At 44.8% G+C, this 19,585-nt stretch overlaps 1 protein-coding gene across 2 annotated transcripts; it reads left to right on the top strand.

The window, feature by feature from the left end:
• The first annotated feature begins 159 nt into the window (after positions 1-159).
• Positions 160-19,465, top strand: MFSD14A (major facilitator superfamily domain containing 14A). Of its 2 annotated transcripts, XM_055814790.1 has the most exons (13): positions 160-415; positions 2,368-2,437; positions 9,587-9,682; positions 10,867-10,929; positions 12,336-12,463; positions 13,552-13,666; positions 14,801-15,019; positions 15,320-15,433; positions 15,949-16,020; positions 16,444-16,556; positions 16,715-16,812; positions 17,348-17,511; positions 18,146-19,465. In XM_055814790.1, exons 4-13 carry the CDS (start codon positions 10,903-10,905, stop codon positions 18,350-18,352), a joined length of 1,257 nt encoding a protein of 418 aa, XP_055670765.1. In that variant the 5' UTR covers positions 160-415; positions 2,368-2,437; positions 9,587-9,682; positions 10,867-10,902; the 3' UTR covers positions 18,353-19,465. The 2 variants fall into 2 exon arrangements, with proteins under 2 accessions (XP_055670765.1, XP_055670764.1); XM_055814789.1 differs by lacking the exons at positions 160-415; positions 2,368-2,437 and adding an exon at positions 4,164-4,396.
• Positions 19,466-19,585: the final 120 nt, after the last annotated feature.

The raw sequence follows: 19,585 nt of genomic DNA, 5'->3' as shown, positions 1-19,585 counted from the left end.
GCATATTTTAATATATTTCCTTATTGGTCTTGCATGTTCTGTTCTATTTAAGTAATCATCATTTCCCAAATTCAAAGTTGTTGCTCATTTTCCTCCTGGTGACAGTGTTTCTTGCTGCATATTATGAACAAGGGAAATTATTCATTGTTTTCTTCCCTGAAATCCATGATGTGTAAGAAAGAGATGTTAAAAAACATTAAGGGGGTTTTTTTGTGTGTATTAGAAAGGTAATGTTTATCTATAACTTGGCATTATACCATATATGTGGTAGTGTTTCATCACCTGTGGTGTTCAGGTATTGTAAGAAAGAAAGTCCAAGAAGTGCTTTTTTTTTGCCTTTGTTTTCATGGTTCTTTAAATTTTTAATGCTGATTATTTTCCACAGGAAGTTACTAAAGAGTTCTGCTCTTTCCAGGTAAGCTCATTCTATGTTTTTATATATCTAGAATTAATATATTTTTACTGGAAAAAATGCAGGGGAAAATGCAACAAAATACGTGGGATTAATTAGATGATATCTTCTGCTGTCGTTACTGTGAATCCAAACTTCTGTTCAGTTGAGTTTATAAATTTTTCTAATTATTTCCTGCTAGCTGAATTTATAACTCTTTCTAGAGGAAAAAAAATAAATCTGTCCTGAGGTGCCATTCCATGCTCATTTTTGAATGTCTGCTGCACATTTGCATCCAAAAGTAAACACGACATTTTTAATTCTTGTGTTCAACCTTCCGTCATCATTCTGACTGTAATTAGCCATATTAATTTCATTAGCAACGTGTAGCTCAGTAAGAATTGCTTATATGCATATGTTTATATTTGCAGCCATGAATAACACCTCTTTAGATTGTTAAAAGCTAGTCTGTATTGTCAATATGTTTTAAATCTAATTTTAAATATATAAACCAAATATAAATCATATCTTCAAAAACTGTAGGAAAATTTTTAAAGTAGTCTGAGGATATTTTATATGTTGATGTTGTTATTTGTGTGTGATTACACTGAATACAGTTCTAATATATTGTTGCCAGGCAGTGTGGAAACAGGTTTTTTTTTTGGTTTAACAGTGCTGAAACATGGAGTGCATCTTACATGAACTAATATAGTCTCTTTTTTTTAATCCATATTGAGGTAAAATATGGGGGGTGGGGGGGGTGGGGGTGGTTCTCCCGTTTGTGTAGTTAATGTTGCTATAGTAATAAAGTAGTTAAAATTAAGCACTGTCTTTATTAAGAGTATGATACAAAACTGTTGGAGACCTTTGTAAATGGAGAGGCTTGCCTTATGCATATTTTAGCAGAAATAAAAGTAGTTTAATAAATATTTATTATTTCAGAATGTAATTTTTGGCATAGTTTTCTATAAAGTCCAGAAGGCTATTGTAAGAAGTTTGTTAATAGTACCTTTTAACTTACAGCCTACTGAATTTTGCCACAAGTTTGATTTTGACTGAGACATGCTTCTTTTTGACCACTGTATTGTGACTTCTTGTGAATTGCATTTGAGCAGTGTTCTTGTGACTGTCTGTCTCTGCACTCTCCTGGTCTGAAAACCCTGATCTACTGGTTCAGGACTGCGGTTTCTGAACTGGGAGTGGCAGGGGAAGTCTGGCTGTCAAGTACCAAGTCATATATATATATATATATGGTGTGCAATTGTAAAGCACAGTGATCCTTTGTAGAAAAGTTTTGCCACAAGTCTGCCCCGTTTTAAGTGTTTAATTTTGACAGTAGTGAACAGTACAATGTACGCTCTAAAATACAATGCAGTCTGTTGATTCACGTTACAACTTAGAAGCTGATGTTTTTGTATATCCATAATTTACAGTATGTCAGAGACCTGAACGGAATTCACAAACAGATTGCTGTAGATGGTGGACAACATGTTTCCCTGTCCTTTCCAGAGATGTATATAATAAAATCAGGTTATTTCACCAGCTATGCAGCAATAATTTTCAGGACACTTCATTTCTGTCATTTCTTTTTGTCAGTTCCACTCTGATCTTAGTGATCACATGCAGCATGATTTAAACTGAAACTTTTAGGCCATTAGGTGACAGATATTAATTATTAATCAACTAACCAAAGGAGCATAGCTGGTACAGAGTTACTGGGATGCAGGAGACAGTGGTCCTGGAGTTTGCCCTGAAAGCAGTCTGTAGAACTCTTAATTGAAACCATCATTTGTCTGTGCTTTGGAGTCAAGGGTTTCCTTTGGGGACATCAGAAGTACTCTGTTTTGATTCTGCTTCCAAAAAGATGGTAATGGTCCTCTGCAGCTAGCGGGTAGCATCATGCATTTACTTTGTATAGAAGTTTGAACACTATGGGTATTTAGGTGTAACGGCCAATTTTTGTTTCTCTTCTTCAGGAGATTAAATGTCAGGAATTTCTCTCTCAGTTAAATAATGGCAGAGTGGATTATGTCAGGATTTACATAGGTAAGTGGAGTTTGATATTTCGAAACGTGTAGCTGGCTGAAATTCATGACAGCAAAAGCAAGTCATACTTATCTAGAGTTTAGTCTAAATTTAGGAATTCTTAACTTGAACTATCTGCTCAGCCTACGTGAGCAAACGGGATGTTTAAGAGGTACTGTTTGGGAGGATAATGACATCAGTAACAGGGGTTGGTCTAATATAAAGGTGTGGATAGAAAACCGGCTGTTTAGTCAGTCTAGTTACAAAATGTTTTTGCTGAGATGTAGTTGTGTTAACTTTTTTACGTGAGTTTCTTACATGTCACCTACATGTCTGTGTGCTGAGTTTCCTGCCGAAGTGTAACATCACTCTCCCCAAGCAGACTGGAAGCCATGCCAAAATTTTAGACCCCTCTCCTTTTCAAGTAGAAGGGGTGAGAAACCCTGGAATAGAATTGTCACGTACTTGGCATAATTTAGTAAGACTTGTAACAAATGACTGATAATAGCAATGGCTGCGACACCCTTTTTCCCCTGTGGGTAGCCGGGTAGATCCACACTTTGTGTCATGAACTAGAGCCTTTGTCCCACAGCAAGGCCAGCATATACCTGTAGGCCTGAGCAGGGCTGAGCCTCGTGAAATGCTGAATTCCTTAAAAGCTGCAATATGATGACATAAAAGGGTGCTTGGTCTTAAGGCTAAGAGTTTAACTTCAGCCCATGTGATCTTACGGTGAGCGGCTGACACCCCTGTGTTGGCACAGCGGTGTGCGCGGTGAGGGAGCCCCAGTACAGGCCCGCACGTCAGGGCTGAGGTGCAGCGTGGCAGCCGCTGTTGGTGTGGACACGGAAGGTGTTAATGCACGGCTGAGATTTTGGGGGAGGCAGGAATGTGCAGTAAGGGGGCTGGAAGATAGAGGATGGAGTGAAAAAAAGTGCAAAGGCTGGTATGTGGATATGGCCGTGGAGAGCTGTGTCTGAGGTGGTGCATGTAGTGGCACTGGATGTGGACGGGTGTTGCTCCATTTAGTGCTGCCAGGTATCAGCAGTGAGTAAATTTAGGCTGTAAGCCACATAAAAATTTATAGCGCTAGTGCAATTTTTTAAGAGATTTTCGCCACCAGTGGGTACGATGCCTTGGGATCCCCATTACCTTACTGTGTGCGGGCTGCGTGGTAAACCGGGGCCCCAAGTGGCCTGCCCGTTTAAACGTGTTAAAACTTTTGTGAGTTTTAACACTTGGGAGTGAGAAAGCGGCGCCTCCGGGTTGGGTTTGGACGAGCTGTGTCTGGGGTTGCGTGCTGCGCTCTGGAAACGCCTCTCGGGTACACCGGCTGAGAACGGGCCCTGGGCCGGCGCGGGGCAGAGGGAGCGGCGGGAGACAGCGCCGGGGCTCGGCCGGGGCGGGGGCGCAGGCGCTGCTTGCGGGATCTGAGGGGGACCGGGCCTGCGAGGGGCACGGGGAGCCGGTGCCGCCGGGCCGGGGGGGAGCCGGGCGCCTGCAGCGGCGCAGGGGTGGCCGGCGGGTACCCGGGGAGGGTCGCGCAGGAGGACGGGCCGGCCCGCCCGGGGCGCTGCGGCCGGGCGCGCTGCTGGGGCCGGGGCACGGGCTGCACCCGCGGCCGGCCGCGTTCGTGGCGGTGGGGCGCTCGGCGCGGCGGGGCCGGGCGGGGCCGGGGGCCGGGCTCGCTCCGCGCACGTGACCGGCGGCCGGCCAATGGGGCGATCGCGTGATGCGCGGCGGCGGCTGCGCGCGGGGGCGGCCGGCCAAGATGGCGCCGGGTGCGTGAGCGGGGGCGGCGGGCGCGCGGGGCGGCGAGGCGAGGCGAAGGCCCGGCTGCTGGGGAGGGTCCGCTGCTGCCGCCGCGCCCCCCCGGGGCGGTAGGATGGTAAAATGACCCAGGGGGGTAAGAAGAAGAAACGCGCCGTGAACCGCAGCATCATGCTGGCCAAGAAGATCATCATTAAGGACGGCGGGACGGTGAGGCCGGGCGGGGCCGGGGGGCGCGGCGGGGGCCGCGGCAGGTGCGGCGGGGGGCCGGGGGGCCCGCGGGTCTCGGGCGGCGGCGTGCGAGCGGGCCGCGGCCGGCCCCGGCGCCGGGCTGAGCTCTGTGCCGGGGTTTCGGTTTCCTTTACGCGGCGGGCTGGCGCGGGCTCCGCGGCCCGAGGGGCGCCCGTGCGGCTGGCGCGGCCGTGCGGGTCGGCCCCGTCGTGCCGGCGCTCGGGGCGCTCAGGGCGAGCGCCGCCTCAGGAGCCGGGCGCGGGCAGCTGCGGCCGCCGGCGCGTCTGCACCTGGCGCGGCAGCGGAATGGCCGAAGTGAATCCGGGCGGAGGGAGGAGCCGGTGGCCGCGGCTGGCGGCGCGGTGGCCCGGGCGGGCCGTTGTGCGGGAGCGCGGGAAGGGCCGAGCGGGGCGAGGGAGCGGCGCTGCGGGGGGCAGGGCCCGGCCTGCTCTCCCCCCCCGCCCCGTAACCCCTGAGAGCGGGCCGGCGAGTGGGGCAGGGCCTTGCATCGTGGAAGCCCTGCAAAGGGTGCCTGGAAGAGGTGGTTTGCAGTTCCCTGCCGCCGTCATGCTTCCTCTTAAATACATAATTTTTAAAAAGAAAGGAAGCTGTTGAGTGCTTTGGCTGCCGGAGCTTGGTGCTTTTTGACTGATGTGTAGCGTCTCTTCCAATGTGTGTCATCACCCCAGGATTTGTTTCTGCTGGGTAACATGGTGTAGCTTTGATGTGCGCTCTTCTAAATACAGTGTCATTATTTCAAATAAAGAGACATCTTGACAGGCTCGGTGGCGGTGGCCCTTCGGTTTGTGTTTTTGGAACAGTAATGGAGAAGAGGGAGGTGCAGAGTCACTATAGTTGTTCATCAAACCAGTCATCAACTGCATTACTCAGTGGTAAGAAGCAAAACTAATTCCAGTGATGGATGCTGATGTTTTCCAGGACATTTTTTCCTACTCTTTGTTAAGGGGAAAACACATGAGATTACCTTGTACAAATGTTAAATGCAAATATTTTAGAATGAGTAACTGAAGCAGAGTAAATGCTGTCACTTGTGGGACACAAGGCTTCAGAATTTCTCTCTGTAGTAATCGCTGATTTAAATACAGTGTACTTGCAAGTTTCCTTTCTCTCTCAGCTTTAACTTTCTTTTGCCAAGGAAGGAAACAGGATGATATAATAACTGCATTCAGTGGTACTTATGGTGCTGCATTCAGTGTTTCCCCACCAGTTTCAAAAGCAGTGTCCAAAACTGCATCAGTTTTGTATGATTTTCAGTTGTTTCTAAAACTGTGGGGAAACGGGCTTATAAACATTACCTGAAGGGATGTAGATTGTTGTTAGATAACAAGAAGTACCAGCTTGTGATATTTGCTGCTTTCAAATAAATGTTTTGAGAATTTGTTAAATAAAATTTTAAAGTTATACAGTCTGATGTAGCAGAGTGTTGTTTATCATGACAGCAAAAGCTTTATGCTTGGTTGTTGGTTTTTTTTTTTTTAGTGTTTGCTGAAACATTTAATTAGCCTTCTGTGCTCAGTCTCCTTAGTTTCTTTGCTTACCCAATGTGTTATGTGATATTATGGGGAACAGGTAAATGAAAACGGCCCATATCTTGAATGCCTCCAACTGGCAAATCAGTAACTAATCGATCATCTAAGTGTGCAGTTTCCAGCCCAATTGGTTTATTTTGAAACTGACATCAAAGAAAATTGTGTGACTTGCTGGCAAGAATATATACAGCTGTTTAATGAGGCAGTGTCACAGACAAAAAGTTTACTGATGGGGAGCTTCCATTAATTTAATTTAATGTCACTTTTAACTACTGATTCTTACGTGGCAAAAAAAAAAGCGAGCAAAAGGGAAAACCCACCCAATTTCCTTTGCTAAGCCTGTCCCCCTGCCGCAGGTTATGCTGGGTCCCCTTGGTGAGTCGGTGGGTGGGGGCATTTTTGTGCTGTTCTCTTTGCAGCTTAGTAGCTGTATTGCAGGGAAAAAAATATGTAATGGTGTGTGTACTCAAGTGTGCGTTGCCAGATTCACCAAAGGCAAGGCAGTAACACCAGTGAAGTGGTTTCCATGCTGTTCTTAATTTTGCCTTCCTTTATGACCGCTTGGAATTCATCTTATGCAAGAATTACGCGTTTTTGAAGCAGCCATGAAGTGAGTTAGGAGGTACGCCTGGGCAATGCTAGAGAGAATCAGAGCCTAGTACTTCATTCGGTGCCTTTTTCCTTTCCCGCGGAGGAGCCGCAGCTGTGATCTCGTATCTGATACCTTTGTTGCTTTGATAGTTACTCTGTTGCTGTCAGATGTGTCTTCTTTGGGTTGCCTGGCATAGATACTTTCTATCACTGGTATGACTGACAGTACACAATGTTAAATACATTTTCTCTCTGTCTAGGGAAAGGGGCGTTCTTGGAGCACAATTTTGTGCCACAGATTTTGCCAACCGTAAGGACGCCGTGTTCTGGCTACGTGGTTGCAGAGACAGGTTGCTGTTACTCTCACTGTAACATCTTAGTTGCAGGCTGTTCCCACAAAGGCTCCCTATCTTTAATCTCCAGGTGTAAGGCCTCCTGATTTGGTTACGCTTAGGTTATTACATTACATTACGCTACATTAGCCAGTTTGTAAAGTGCAGCAGGGCAGGTTTGTAGAGTAAGACAGGGCTGGATACCAAACACCTGCACTGTACGTGTTGGGTTAGGAATGTACATCAGACTAGCACTTGTTTCTTGTGGGCTGAATGCACATAATACATCTTAATGCATTGTAATGTAACCACTTACTAATTTCCTTCCCTTTCTTCCACCTCCGGAATATTTTTGCTCCATTATAGTTGCAACCATCTTTAAAAATAGCTACAGAGGTTATGATCTAAATATGACTAAATTACTTTTTTTTTTTTATAGATAAGAACAAATAACTACCAATGATACATGAGCATTAGCAACACGAAAGCAAGGAAGTTTAACCCTAGTGAACTAAATGTCACTTCTGTTTGTTTCTGCCAATGTAATGGAAACAGCTGATCAGGTTGCGTACAGCTGGATGACATGGCAGAGGGCAGCGGTCACCCACTTTGTCTCTCAAATTGCCAACAATTTAGCTGTGCAGAACAGCCACTGGTTTCATTCCGCTGTTTTGGTTTGTGCGTGTCATCTCTGAGTAGCTGCCCAGAACTGGACCAGGTAGCGTGGCTGCTGAGCTTGGGTTTGCTGTATGTGAACAGAATGGAGGTGCTTCGGACCCCGGTGCTTGGAGGGACAGGGATGCTTTTTGAGCCCTGCCTCACCATCTGTAATAAATACCTTTGGGGGGTCATGAGACAGTAACTTGACAGGAATCTGGGGACTATAAGAATAAACCTGATGTTCTGTGTGAGACTGAGCCAAACAGCTCAGCGCAGAGCTGGACAAATTTTTAACCCAAAACTAAAATAAGGGTTGTGGGTGGAAAGGGAAGGGAATTGTGGGAAGTGAAGATAATTATAGCTGCTTTCTGTACCGATAAAGACTGTTAATTTACCTTCTTAAGAGAACAGGCTGAAAAAATTGCAACAGTGTCTGTTTGGTACATCTGTATTTACTGAAGAGAGCTGGGGAAAGAAAAATAGCACAGTGCTAAGGTACTTCTGTAGCTCACCTTTTACATATTGATACGGTTCCTTTTGAAAATTATGACCTTTTCTGGCAGTAGGGGTGAATGGCCGGTGTGGTTTTCTGTATTTATTTCCTACAGTTGCTCAAAAGGCTTAGGGCTTTTTTCCCTTTGTTGGAAATACTAGAATCTGGAAAGAAAAGCTGTGTATGACTTGCACAAATCTTGTAATAAAAGAAAGACTCAAGTATTACCTAACCGAAACTTAAAAATTGTGGTGTTTGGGGTTGGAAGGCACCTGATTCTAGCTGCCCCCTCTTTTCCCTCAGACAGGGTCAGCTCTAACAGTTTGCTCAGGGCCGTGTCCAGTCAAGTTTGGGGGATGGAGACTCCACAACTTCACTGGGCAACCTGTTTCCAAGAGGGGGTTCTTTTGTGCAAAGTTTAAGTAGAATTTCCTGTTTTTGTGTGTGCTTCCAGTCCTGTCACTGATGCCTCTGAGAAGAGTCCGGCTGTGTTGTCTTTACTCCCTCCCATCAGATACTTACGCACGTTGGTAAGGCGCCCCGAGCCTTCGTGAGAGGCAGCTGAGGACCTTAACCTAAGTGCTCCTAGGTCTGATCAAATCGGTGCCGCTCTGTTAGTAACTCACCTTCACACAAAGCCAGGGAAGCAGATGTTAAGGCAGCCCCGCCAAGCTTGAAGAATGCATATGAGATTTCTGATGAGTTATTCCTGCTACCTTCATATGAAAGTAATGAGTGCAGTTTCCTCAATTTGCAAATGAAGACCTGTGGCATGTCGTTTGACAGGGTAGCATTTACAGAGTATGTGAGATGAGCAGGTTGTCCCACCTGTGCTTTTTGTTCTCCTCAAAAGCTACTTATGATTATACTAAATGACCAAAGAGTTTAATGTTCCTTACTTCAAATCTTTTATCCAGATCTCTTCCTACATTTGAAGCACACTGCATCTAATGGGCCTGTTCTCAGTATTTAGGAAGCAATCACTGCTGTTCCTGAGATTCACTTCTGGCATTCATTGTTTATGGTTTTCTTCCCTAATTTAGAGCTGTCAAAGTTTACGTAGCCATGGTGCCTTTTAGTAACAGAAGTACGATAAAGCTGTTTGATAGACCGGGTAATTAGACTTTGGGGTAGCTGAGTGTGAACACTGCTGTGTTTTGAAATAATGAAAACTTTATTTTCATGGAGCGTTGTGTGCGCGTAAGCATTTTTCTTGAGGAAAAGGAACTTAATTCTCCAAAGAACAGTCTGTTTCCACTTGCAGTGGCATCCTTGTTTCCCAGACTGGCAGTACAAAAGGTTTATTTTTTAATTTGAGATGGGAGCGCACTTTGTATTCTGTGGAGGATTAAGACTTTTCAGGATGTTGGCAACAAAGGGTTAAAAAGGAATTTCACTCAGTACCAGTTAGCTTGAATAACTGTATTCTGATGTGTTGAATCCTGTTTCATTTCTGAATCCCTCTATTTTTAGCGTTAGATGCATTTCTCATGACTGGTAGATTATGAGGTGTTTAAATCGCTTGTTTTTTCTCTTGTTTTAGCCTCAAGGAATAGGTTCACCTAGTGTCTACCACGCTGTTATAGTGATCTTCCTGGAGTTTTTTGCTTGGGGACTCCTGACGGCGCCCACTCTTGTGGTAAGTGATACCCTTAATCTTTTTCTTGCTGTGTGGGAGATGGGGCGATCACTGCAAAGGCACTGAACGTCTTCTGAATTAAATGAAAATTATGTATCACTGAGCTGCTCTGTTGTGCAAATGAAAAGTTTTGTATTTTTGCATGGAATCAGGACTTCCAAATTATTTCTTCAAAGCAACATAATGATGCAGCATAGCTGTTTATGTGCGATTCTGCTAACACTCAAGCTTACATGTAAATATTTTCTGACTTGAAACCAGTAAGACTATAATGAAATTGTCTTCCTTTCAAGACACTACAGAAAGCTGAAACATGACAAATGTAAGGACAAAAATATGCTTGAAATTTGGTAAAACTATGCAAGTGTGTGTGTACACGTAGAAGGTCTTTGCTGACCTGGCTGTGCTTTAAACAGAAGCTTCAGAACACGGACCCTGTTACACTGGTCAAAGCTTCCCTGTGATTAGCAAGACAGTCATACCAACGTGTTTGTACCAAATTATTTTCTCATTTATTTGGTTGCTTTCCGTTTGGGTTTAACCTTCAAAAGTGACACATCCTTACAAATTAAAAGGAGCAAAGGCTTAAAGATCTCCAAGCAAAGTCCACCTAAAACACAGTCTTGGTGTGGCCCTGTAAGCTGAGGTTAACCATGAACAGTCTCTTGGGTATAAACAGCACGTCGGTCACTGAATGGAATCCATCTTACATAGCACGAGTCAGACCAAGAAAGGGGCCTGCTTTAACCTGCCCATCCAGGCTCCGCTCACCAAACTGAGAGGCGCTGCAGGATGATGATGCCTCTCTGGCCTCTCCCCAGCCCCCTACAGATGATAGAGTAACGGGCAGAGTCTGGTCTGAGACCCATTTTCTCGGTTCTGTGTGGTCTATTTAGACTTCAGACACTGAGGTTGGATGACAAGAATCCTTCCCAAAGTGCTGAGAGAACTGAGGCCTCCCTCTGTCAGGTGTAAAGCTAAAATCTCAAAAGCACTTCCCATGGGAATTAAAGATTAAATGGCTTATTTGTGGTTAGTCTCTTTTTTTTTTTTCTTTTTCCTTTCTCCGTATTATGTGAAACTATAAAACTGCTGTGGGTGTGCATCTGTTGAAGTTGGCTGCATCATGAGCAATATTCATAGTTAATATTGTGTAAGTGACAGTGTTCATGTTTCTTCTCCAGGTTTTGCATGAAACCTTCCCAAAACACACATTTCTAATGAATGGTCTAATTCAAGGAGTAAAGGTAAGGTGACACTGGCTTGACATTGTCTCCCATAACATCCTCATACATAAACTCAGGACGTGCGGGTTAGGTGACTGGACAGTGAGGTGGATTGACAGCTGGCCGAACGGCAGGGCTCGGAGGGTTGTGATCTGCAGCGCAGAGTCCAGCTGGGGGCCTGTAGCTCAGGTGCTCCCCAGGGGTCAGTGCTGGCTCCAGTCTTGTTCAGCTTATTCATCAGCGGCCTGAATGAGGGACAGGGCACGCCCTCGGCAATCCTGCTGATGATACAAAACCGGGAGGAGTGGCTGGTACACCAGAGGCTGCGCTGCCATTCAGCGGGACCTGGACAAACTAGACAGCTGGGCAGAGAGGAACCTCGTGAAGTTCAACAAAGCGTAGGGTCCTGCACCCAGGGAGGAACAACCCCACACACCAGCACGGGCCCGGGCTGACCTGCTGGAAGGCAGCTCTGCAGACAAGGACCTGGAAGTCCTGGAGGACAGCAGGCTGCCCACAAGCCAGCAGTGTGACCTTGGGCCAAGGAGCCAGTGGGACCCTGGGGGCATTAGGAGGACCATGGCCAGCAGGTCGAGGGAGGTGATCCTGCCCCTCTGCTCTGCCCTGCTGAGGCCACATCTGGAGCACTGTGTCCAGTGCTGGGCTCCCCAGTTCAGGAGAGACAGGGAACTACTGGGGGTGCCCAGCGGAGGGCTACAAAGGGGATGAGGGGGCTGGAGCATCTCCCTTATGAGGAAAGGCTGAGAGAGCTGGGGCTGTTTAACCTGGGGAAGGTTGAGACGGAGTTTTATCAGTGTCTGCAAATATTTTGAGAGGCATGTGTCAGGAGGATGGGGCCAGGCTCTTTTCAGTGGTGCCCAGTGCCAGGACAAGGGGCAACTGGCACAGACTGAAGCACAGGGAGTTCCTTCTGAATGTGAGGAGAAACTTCTTTACTGTGAGGGTGACAGAGCCCTGGGACAGGCTGCCCAGAGAGGCTGGGGAACCTCCTTCTCTGGAGACAAACCCCACCTGGACATGATTCAGTACAACCTGCTCCAGGTGACCCTGCTTTAGCAGGGGGTTGGACTGGATGATCTCCAGAGTTGAACAGGGTATTTTCTATTACTTAAATTTATGTGAATTCTATATATATAAAACTATAAAGCACAGTTTATAAAGCTGCTAATATGACTGGATCATCTATATTTTGAATTTTGTGTAGTTCTGAGGTAACAAATCTCAAATTTAAGGTAATCAGACATGGGATAGAAGATCAATAATGCTTGACCGTATTGCCTTTGCATTGCCCTATGGTCATCAGACTTTAATAAAAGTAGAGCCCAGGCTGCTACCATATTGCGGTATGGTTGGCTACCGTAATTCTAACCGCTTGGTTCTAACTTAAAACGTTTTGTTTCATTTAGGGCTTACTATCGTTTCTCAGTGCCCCACTCATAGGTGCCCTGTCTGACGTGTGGGGACGGAAGTCCTTCTTGCTGCTAACAGTGTTTTTCACCTGTGCGCCAATACCACTGATGAAGATCAGCCCATGGTTGGTAAATTTCTTCACACTAGGTTTGCCATTTCTGGTCAAGGTTGCTATATAGTGCCGGTTTGTAGCATCGTTGGTAAGGTACTGTTTGTGCTCTGTGGAAGGCTGAGGCTCTTGTATTACTTTGGCCAGAGCTGGGAGGACAGTCACGCTGAAGTGGCTGCTGTGAGGCCACACACTTCGGCCAGGATTGCAGGAGCTGCCGGGTTTGCGCTGTGCTGCAGGCCCCGCTCCCTACTTCAGCACGCTTGCGAAAGATGCGAGAGCGCTGGGCAGTAAACGGTGTAGGTCTGTGCTGTGGCCCTGTTACTCAAAAGCTAACCACCTATGCAGCAACGAAAGCCTTACCTAATGCTAGCTAGTGCGTGAAGTAACCATTCGTACCCTAAAATGTTGCTGCAGTTTTCTACTTTCTCAGGTTGTAAAACCCATCAGCTCTCAGGCTGTGCGCGCGTCAGTGAGCTCTTCACTGGCACCTGCGTTCCCAGGTGGAGCCTGAGCCGGGGCTCAGTTGGTGGCCTGGTGCTGTGCCCGAGGGTGCAGCTGGGATAGCCCCGGCGGCAGTGACGCAGGGCAGAGCCAGCGGTGCGGGTAGCCCTGTCGGCCTTTTCAGTTTTCTCTCTGCTCACACGCTTTGCTCATGGGTTCTTCATCCCTTTGCTGGGGAGTAGTTTCTTTCTAAGTGTAGATTAATGTTTCAAATGACAAGTGCTAGTGTCTAGAGCTTAAAGATTCGGCTAATGTTGCGACTCTTAATGACCAGCTTCTCAAAATAGTGAAGTTCTTAATTTGCTGTGGGTGGTAGGCATCCAGCCGGAGTTAGCCTAACACCTCTTTTCCCAGAAGTAACTTCTTTGCAGCAGCTTTCTACAGTGTTACAAAATTAGGCTGTTTGTACTCAGTGCGCTAAGGAGTTACACAACTGTACCAGGACACATTCACATGGGCTTTATCCAAGTTAGTATTTGTCAGGGAAAGCTAGACAAGATGATTTACTGTTGAACCGTATTTGCATTGTAAATGCAGACTTTCTGTTTCTATTTAGCTGTTCTGATTTATTTTTTTTTATATATATATAATGTTCCTAGGTGGTACTTCGCTGTTATCTCCGTGTCTGGAGTTTTTGCGGTGACGTTTTCTGTGGTTTTTGCATATGTAGCAGACATAACCCAAGAACATGAAAGAAGCATGGCCTATGGTTTGGTATGTATTTTTCTGGCTCTGTTCCTGTGGCATTCAGGACTAAAAGCATCAGTAGGCAGAGCTTTTCAAAATTGCGGGTTTATTTCTTCTGGGGCAAGTCGGTTTTAGTTTGGAGTAAGGTTTTTCTGTTGAATTGTTCTTGTCATCCAGTCCTGTATCTCTTGATATTTAACTATCTAACTTAAACAAAACACAACTGTGTTAAAAGCTGTCTTTCAGATGTGTGTCTTAGCAGTTATTATCGGTGTTAATGATGTAATTTGAGAGGCTTTGGTTATTGCTCCATTGTTTCTCACACTAGTGCTACTCTGTCATCTTCTCAAAAATCTAACCTTGCTCCTGGTTAATGCTGGAAGTGCTCTTGTATGGTATCCTGACTACTTCTGCTTGTCTCCAGTCACTGCACTTCATTTCAGAACAAATGTAGCCAAAACTTGTCTGCTTTAAGTTCTTACCTCTGGCCTCCGCTGCTGCGTTACCTCTTGATAACCTGCCAGGTCTCAGGAGCCTTCCCAGCCCTGCGTGTTGTGGGTTAGCGGAATTATTTGTTGTGTTCAAGTGACAGAATCCACTGTCATATTCAGCAGCAAGAGCCAGAAGCAATGGGTATAGAACTAAATAGTTTCTTTCTGCCTGTATACGTCAGGGATTGAGATATGCCGAGAAAGTTCCTTCAGTTTTAAGTTAACATCTTCCACAACAAGGGCAGCTGGTTAACTGGAAACTTCTTTGTGAAGACCCATGGTACCCAGTTGGATTAACCAGCATATTAAATATGCCCTTGATACATGTCGTGTTGTTCTTAACAGGCATCGCATATTTCACTAATATGAGCATTAAATGCAGCTCATCGCTTCCCAGAGATACCAGCATGCTGTATAGTTAATTAAACCTAATTATGTCAGTACATACTAGAGTGCTGGGAGCCTCACATTGCTGTCCAGTTATCAAAAAACCCCCATATTTTTGGAAAACCTTTGTCTGAAATAACACAGATGCTGCCAGAGTGTCACAGGAAAAAGGTTACTTTTAATGGTTGCCTGATTAAAATGGGTAGACTCCTGAAAATGCTAAGTGGGCAATAATGTTGTTGACCATATAACTGAAAATCTTACCGGCTGTTATTTATTCCAGGTTTCGGCAACTTTTGCGGCAAGTTTAGTTACCAGCCCCGCTATTGGTGCCTACCTTGGTCGAGTCTACGGAGACAGCCTGGTTGTGGTCCTGGCTACAGCAATAGCCTTGTTAGACATTTGTTTTATTCTTGTTGCTGTACCAGAATCGCTGCCAGAGAAGATGAGGCCAGCATCCTGGGGTGCACCCATTTCGTGGGAACAGGCTGACCCTTTTGCAGTAAGCTACTGAAATATGGAATATTTTGTTACTTTTTAAATGTTGAGCTTTTGAGACAGGGAAGACTGAATTTACCATGTTTCAGGCTTGGAGAACAAAGCCCATCTTTTTTCAGGTTTAAGTTTGTGTTGCTGCTAATACTTTGGCCAACAAGCCTGCTAAACATGCAGGGAATGTGTTGGTGGTCCCACGTAGTAGCTGCATTAATTGACACGCTTTTCAGATTCACACTAGAGATGCTTTTTGAATATGAAGGCTGAACGTTTTACAATACTTCTATTTTTTTTTTTTTCCCCACAGTCACTGAAGAAAGTCGGCCAGGACTCAATTGTGCTGCTAATCTGCATAACAGTCTTTCTTTCCTACCTCCCAGAGGCAGGTCAATATTCCAGCTTCTTCCTATACCTCAGACAGGTAACTTTAAAGTTTTGAAATGAACAGAAATTTATAGGGAAGTCTTCAGTGTTGCTGAAATATTTTTATTAATACAGAAAGTGCAGATAACTAGTATAATTTAAAAGCTTCCAGCAGCTGATTTAAGTCACTTGCTGTTCTGTTATTGTCTTCTTTTAGAGAGACAAACCGAGAGACTATGAAGTAACAGTTTCTCCTATTATGTAGTTCTTTGCATCATTCTCGGACCATGAGGTTCACTATGTTAAACGAGGTTTTTTTATTCTTTGAGGGAACCATTTACTTGTTTTCTATCTATGCCCCTTTATTTTTGTGTACTTACTTGATTTAATGGCAAAAAAAAAAAGGGGGGGGGAACCCAAAACCAAAACCACAACAAAACCAAACCCTGAAGAACCTTTTTTCTAAGTTAGGGAGGAGTTGAATAATACCAGTCTACCGCATTGTGTGCGATGTTTGTGATGTCATAGTACATGGTTTACCGTTAATAATCAAACTGCCTTTTTTTCATACAGATAATGGGATTTTCATCTGAAAGTGTTGCAGCATTTATAGCAGTCCTTGGGATTCTTTCCATTATCGCACAGGTGAGTTACTGCTACATACAGCATGGGTTTGGTAACTCTGAAAGCACTAAGCACTGTGGAGAGCTTGCAGAAACCTGACTCACCTTTTCTGCAGCTGTTTTTCTAAGTCTCTAACAATTGATTAACACCCCGCTTTAATGTAGATGAAAAAAGAGCAGCTTGCCAGCCAGGGTTTGGTTCATTAATATCCAAGGCATATTGTGTTGGGAAAATTCAATCCTTGTGCACTGAAGAAGGGGCGGCAGTTGGTCATATTACTTGCTAAATGACTGCTGGTTTTTTGGCTCCTGGATACTTGGCAACTACTGCTTTTGGAGAATTTTACTGGGCTTTTTAAAATTAATATATTATTTGCATGTTTTTAATATTTAGAATAAAATGTTACTTTTTTTTTTTTCTTTACTCCCCCCTGCTCCCTGTCAGACAATAGTTTTGAGTTTACTTATGCGATCCATTGGAAATAAAAATACCATCCTACTGGGTCTAGGATTTCAAATACTACAACTTGCGTGGTATGGCTTTGGATCAGAACCATGGTATGTAAATTTCATTTCGATATCTGAACAATATGGTGTTTTCCTGCATTTTATCCTTTATCAAAGGGAGACACTTAAGCATGAGTGAGCACACGTACGTGTACATACGCATATGAGCGCTGTCCATGCAGAGCCATTACTTTGGGTGTGTTTTGCAGGATGATGTGGGCAGCGGGTGCGGTGGCGGCCATGTCCAGTATTACTTTCCCGGCTGTAAGCGCACTGGTTTCACGAACTGCTGACGCTGACCAACAGGGTAGGTGTTGTCCCAGTACTTTGCATTCTAGTCTGGAGTCCCGTGAAGACAGACGTGTCAGGGTGTCATCATCGTGCTGGTCCATCAGCCTGAATCTCGGCACTGACCAGCCCGTACACCAGCACAGGTCACAAAATGTTACAATCCAAGTTTCTTGGAAGTTGTGATCTGTGTGTATTGCGGTGTTTGGCACAGAGGGAAAACGCTGAACAGGTCCCATCTGCAGCAAAATATTTAGCAGACTTGCTTAGTTGTCCGGGTTGCGTACAGCGCTTTCCCTCCTGTGTGAGAAAGTGTCGTACCGGTCTCTGAATGAGCACGGCAGGGGCAGGACTACTCTGTGCCGAACGGGGAGATGGAAAACCACCCGGCGTGCGCTGCAGTACCGGCTTTTCTGTGCCCCCGTGTATCGCTACCCATAGCGCAACACCATTTAGAGCCACTTCCCTGCTCGTGCCGGTTCAAAGGTGAAGTGAACAGAGCCTTGCTGATCCATTAAAAATAGCCCGGTAACGGTGTATTTGGCTTCTCCCAGGTGTTGTTCAAGGGATGATAACAGGAATTCGAGGACTCTGCAATGGTTTGGGACCAGCACTTTATGGTTTTATATTCTATATATTCCATGTCGAACTGAGTGAACTCCCCATGCCTGAATCGCCATCAGGAGGTAGCGTCGTCACACAATACCATTTGCAGCAGGTATTCTTTCACTTACCGACTCCAAAGAAACTGGGAGGGGATTGTGCGCCCACCAGTTCTTGAGATGATGCTGTGTTACATCTTGTTATGCTTCGTTTACAGTTAGCCAGCATAACAAACAGAGGTTCTCGAATCACTCCGGGGGAGGGCTGTTGATGGGTTTGCTTGGTTTTAACTAGGCGGTACGGGTGAGGTTAACTTTCAAATAGATACAGCTGCTGACCCTTGTAAAGAGAATAGATGGAGGGAAGGAGGGACCGGTCCCAGCAGCATCCTGTGCTGTTTCTTGTCTCCTTGACACTGTATTTTCCTTTCACATGTCATCCATTTTTGTTTTGTTGCCCTTTAACCAAGCTCTCTGTATTCTTTTTTCTAGTTCCTAATAATTAATTTGTTGAGGAAACTAAGCAGGAAGGATTCACGCTAGGAAAGGAAGTGGGCCAGCATTAATGGGAATCATATGCTCCCTCTCCGGAGCCTTAGGATGCAATACCCTGTCCGCAGGGGACAAACGCTGCGCTGGGTAGCATAGCGAGACAGAGTTGCTCCTGAGCCTTGTGCAGTTAGCTGTGGGCTGTAACCATGTGTCTGAAGGCTTGTTAATACTTTGTGGTGTTACTGTTGTTGCTTTCAGAATTCTATAATTCCTGGACCCCCATTCTTATTTGGAGCATGCTCTGTGCTGTTGGCACTACTTGTTGCCTTGTTTATTCCCGAACACACCAACCTAAATGTACGATCCAGCAACTGGAAGAAACACTGTGGCAGCCATGGCCATCCCCACAGTCCGCAGGCTCCCGGTGAAGCTAAAGAACCATTACTGCAAGATACAAATGTATGACAAAAATCCAGGAGAACTTTGAGACTTATTTTGCATCAGCAGTTTGGGATACACATTCCAATTCCATCAAAATGTAATTTCTTAAGGTAATCTTAAGAAGTAGCTTTCTGCATGAAGTCCATAGGAATTTAAAACCCGAAGTTTCTCCAAAGACGTCGCCATTGAATTAGTAATTTGCTTTTCAAAATGGTTACATACTCATCTCTTGCCAGGAAATACTGTTACTACTAAACTTTACATTCTAGTTCGGAGACAAAGAATAGAGTCAAGGCATGAGCATGTGTCCTTCTGTTCCTTAAGGTGGTGAGCTTTAATTCTAGTCGTGCTAAGTCTCAGTGAGACATACTAGCATCCATGCAGACCCATTCATTTTAATGCTGTAAAATCTTGGGTCAGATGATTCAAAGCCTTAATGTAAATGTACTCAAGTAGGGAGAAGGTGAATTGGTATCATTTATTTTAAAGGTCATATGGCAGGGTTTTTTTTAAGTTTGTACTAATATAAAAATCACATGAGCACGCTTGCTGAACAGTAAAAGTTATTTTTATGTAAGTGCATTTACTCTTTCTATTTTTGAATAAACGGTAGTATCAAACACTTGTTTAAATACTAAGTGGGTGTTTTGAGCCTACAGATTTTAATACTGGCTCTAAAACTGCTTTCTTGAGTACCGTTTATTGTACCACTATATTTCTGATGTTTGCGTAATCATAAAGGACCTCAAAACTTGAATACACAGACTGAAATATAAGCTGATAGCCTTGAATATGTCAGTGTGCTATATAGTGGCCTTTGAGGACTGTCACAAATAACCCTTTTGCATTACAGAGCTAATGTTTTAGTCCTAAATTTTCAGGACCCTTAGTACAGAAGAGAGCTTTATACAAGTACTGATGTGAATTTCTCTAAAAGTGTATATTTTTGTGTCCAGTTGTATTATTTAAGTGTTCCTTTGTATAAATTTGTGTATAAAGTATTGTATAGGTTTAAAATGTTTTCATCTTGTGGTTATTGCTTAATGCTTTTTTACCTTTGAACATTCACCATGGTTGACCAAGAGCAGGAAAAGAAAATGTAAATATACTGTTAATAAAGTTGAATATTTTAATGAATTTTTAAATAATTGCAAATGTCTCTTAAAACCTTACGTGTAGTTGTACTTCAGCAGGTGGGGAAAGGAAGTCTGGAGTACAGGTCCAGCACTGCGCTTTATCTGTTAGATAAGGCTGAGG

This window comes from Falco peregrinus, chromosome 10 (assembly GCF_023634155.1).
Source record: "Falco peregrinus isolate bFalPer1 chromosome 10, bFalPer1.pri, whole genome shotgun sequence".
Lineage (NCBI taxonomy): Eukaryota > Metazoa > Chordata > Aves > Falconiformes > Falconidae > Falco > Falco peregrinus.
The sequence above is the reverse complement of the archived record's forward strand: the minus strand, read 5'-3'. Positions and strand labels throughout refer to the sequence as shown.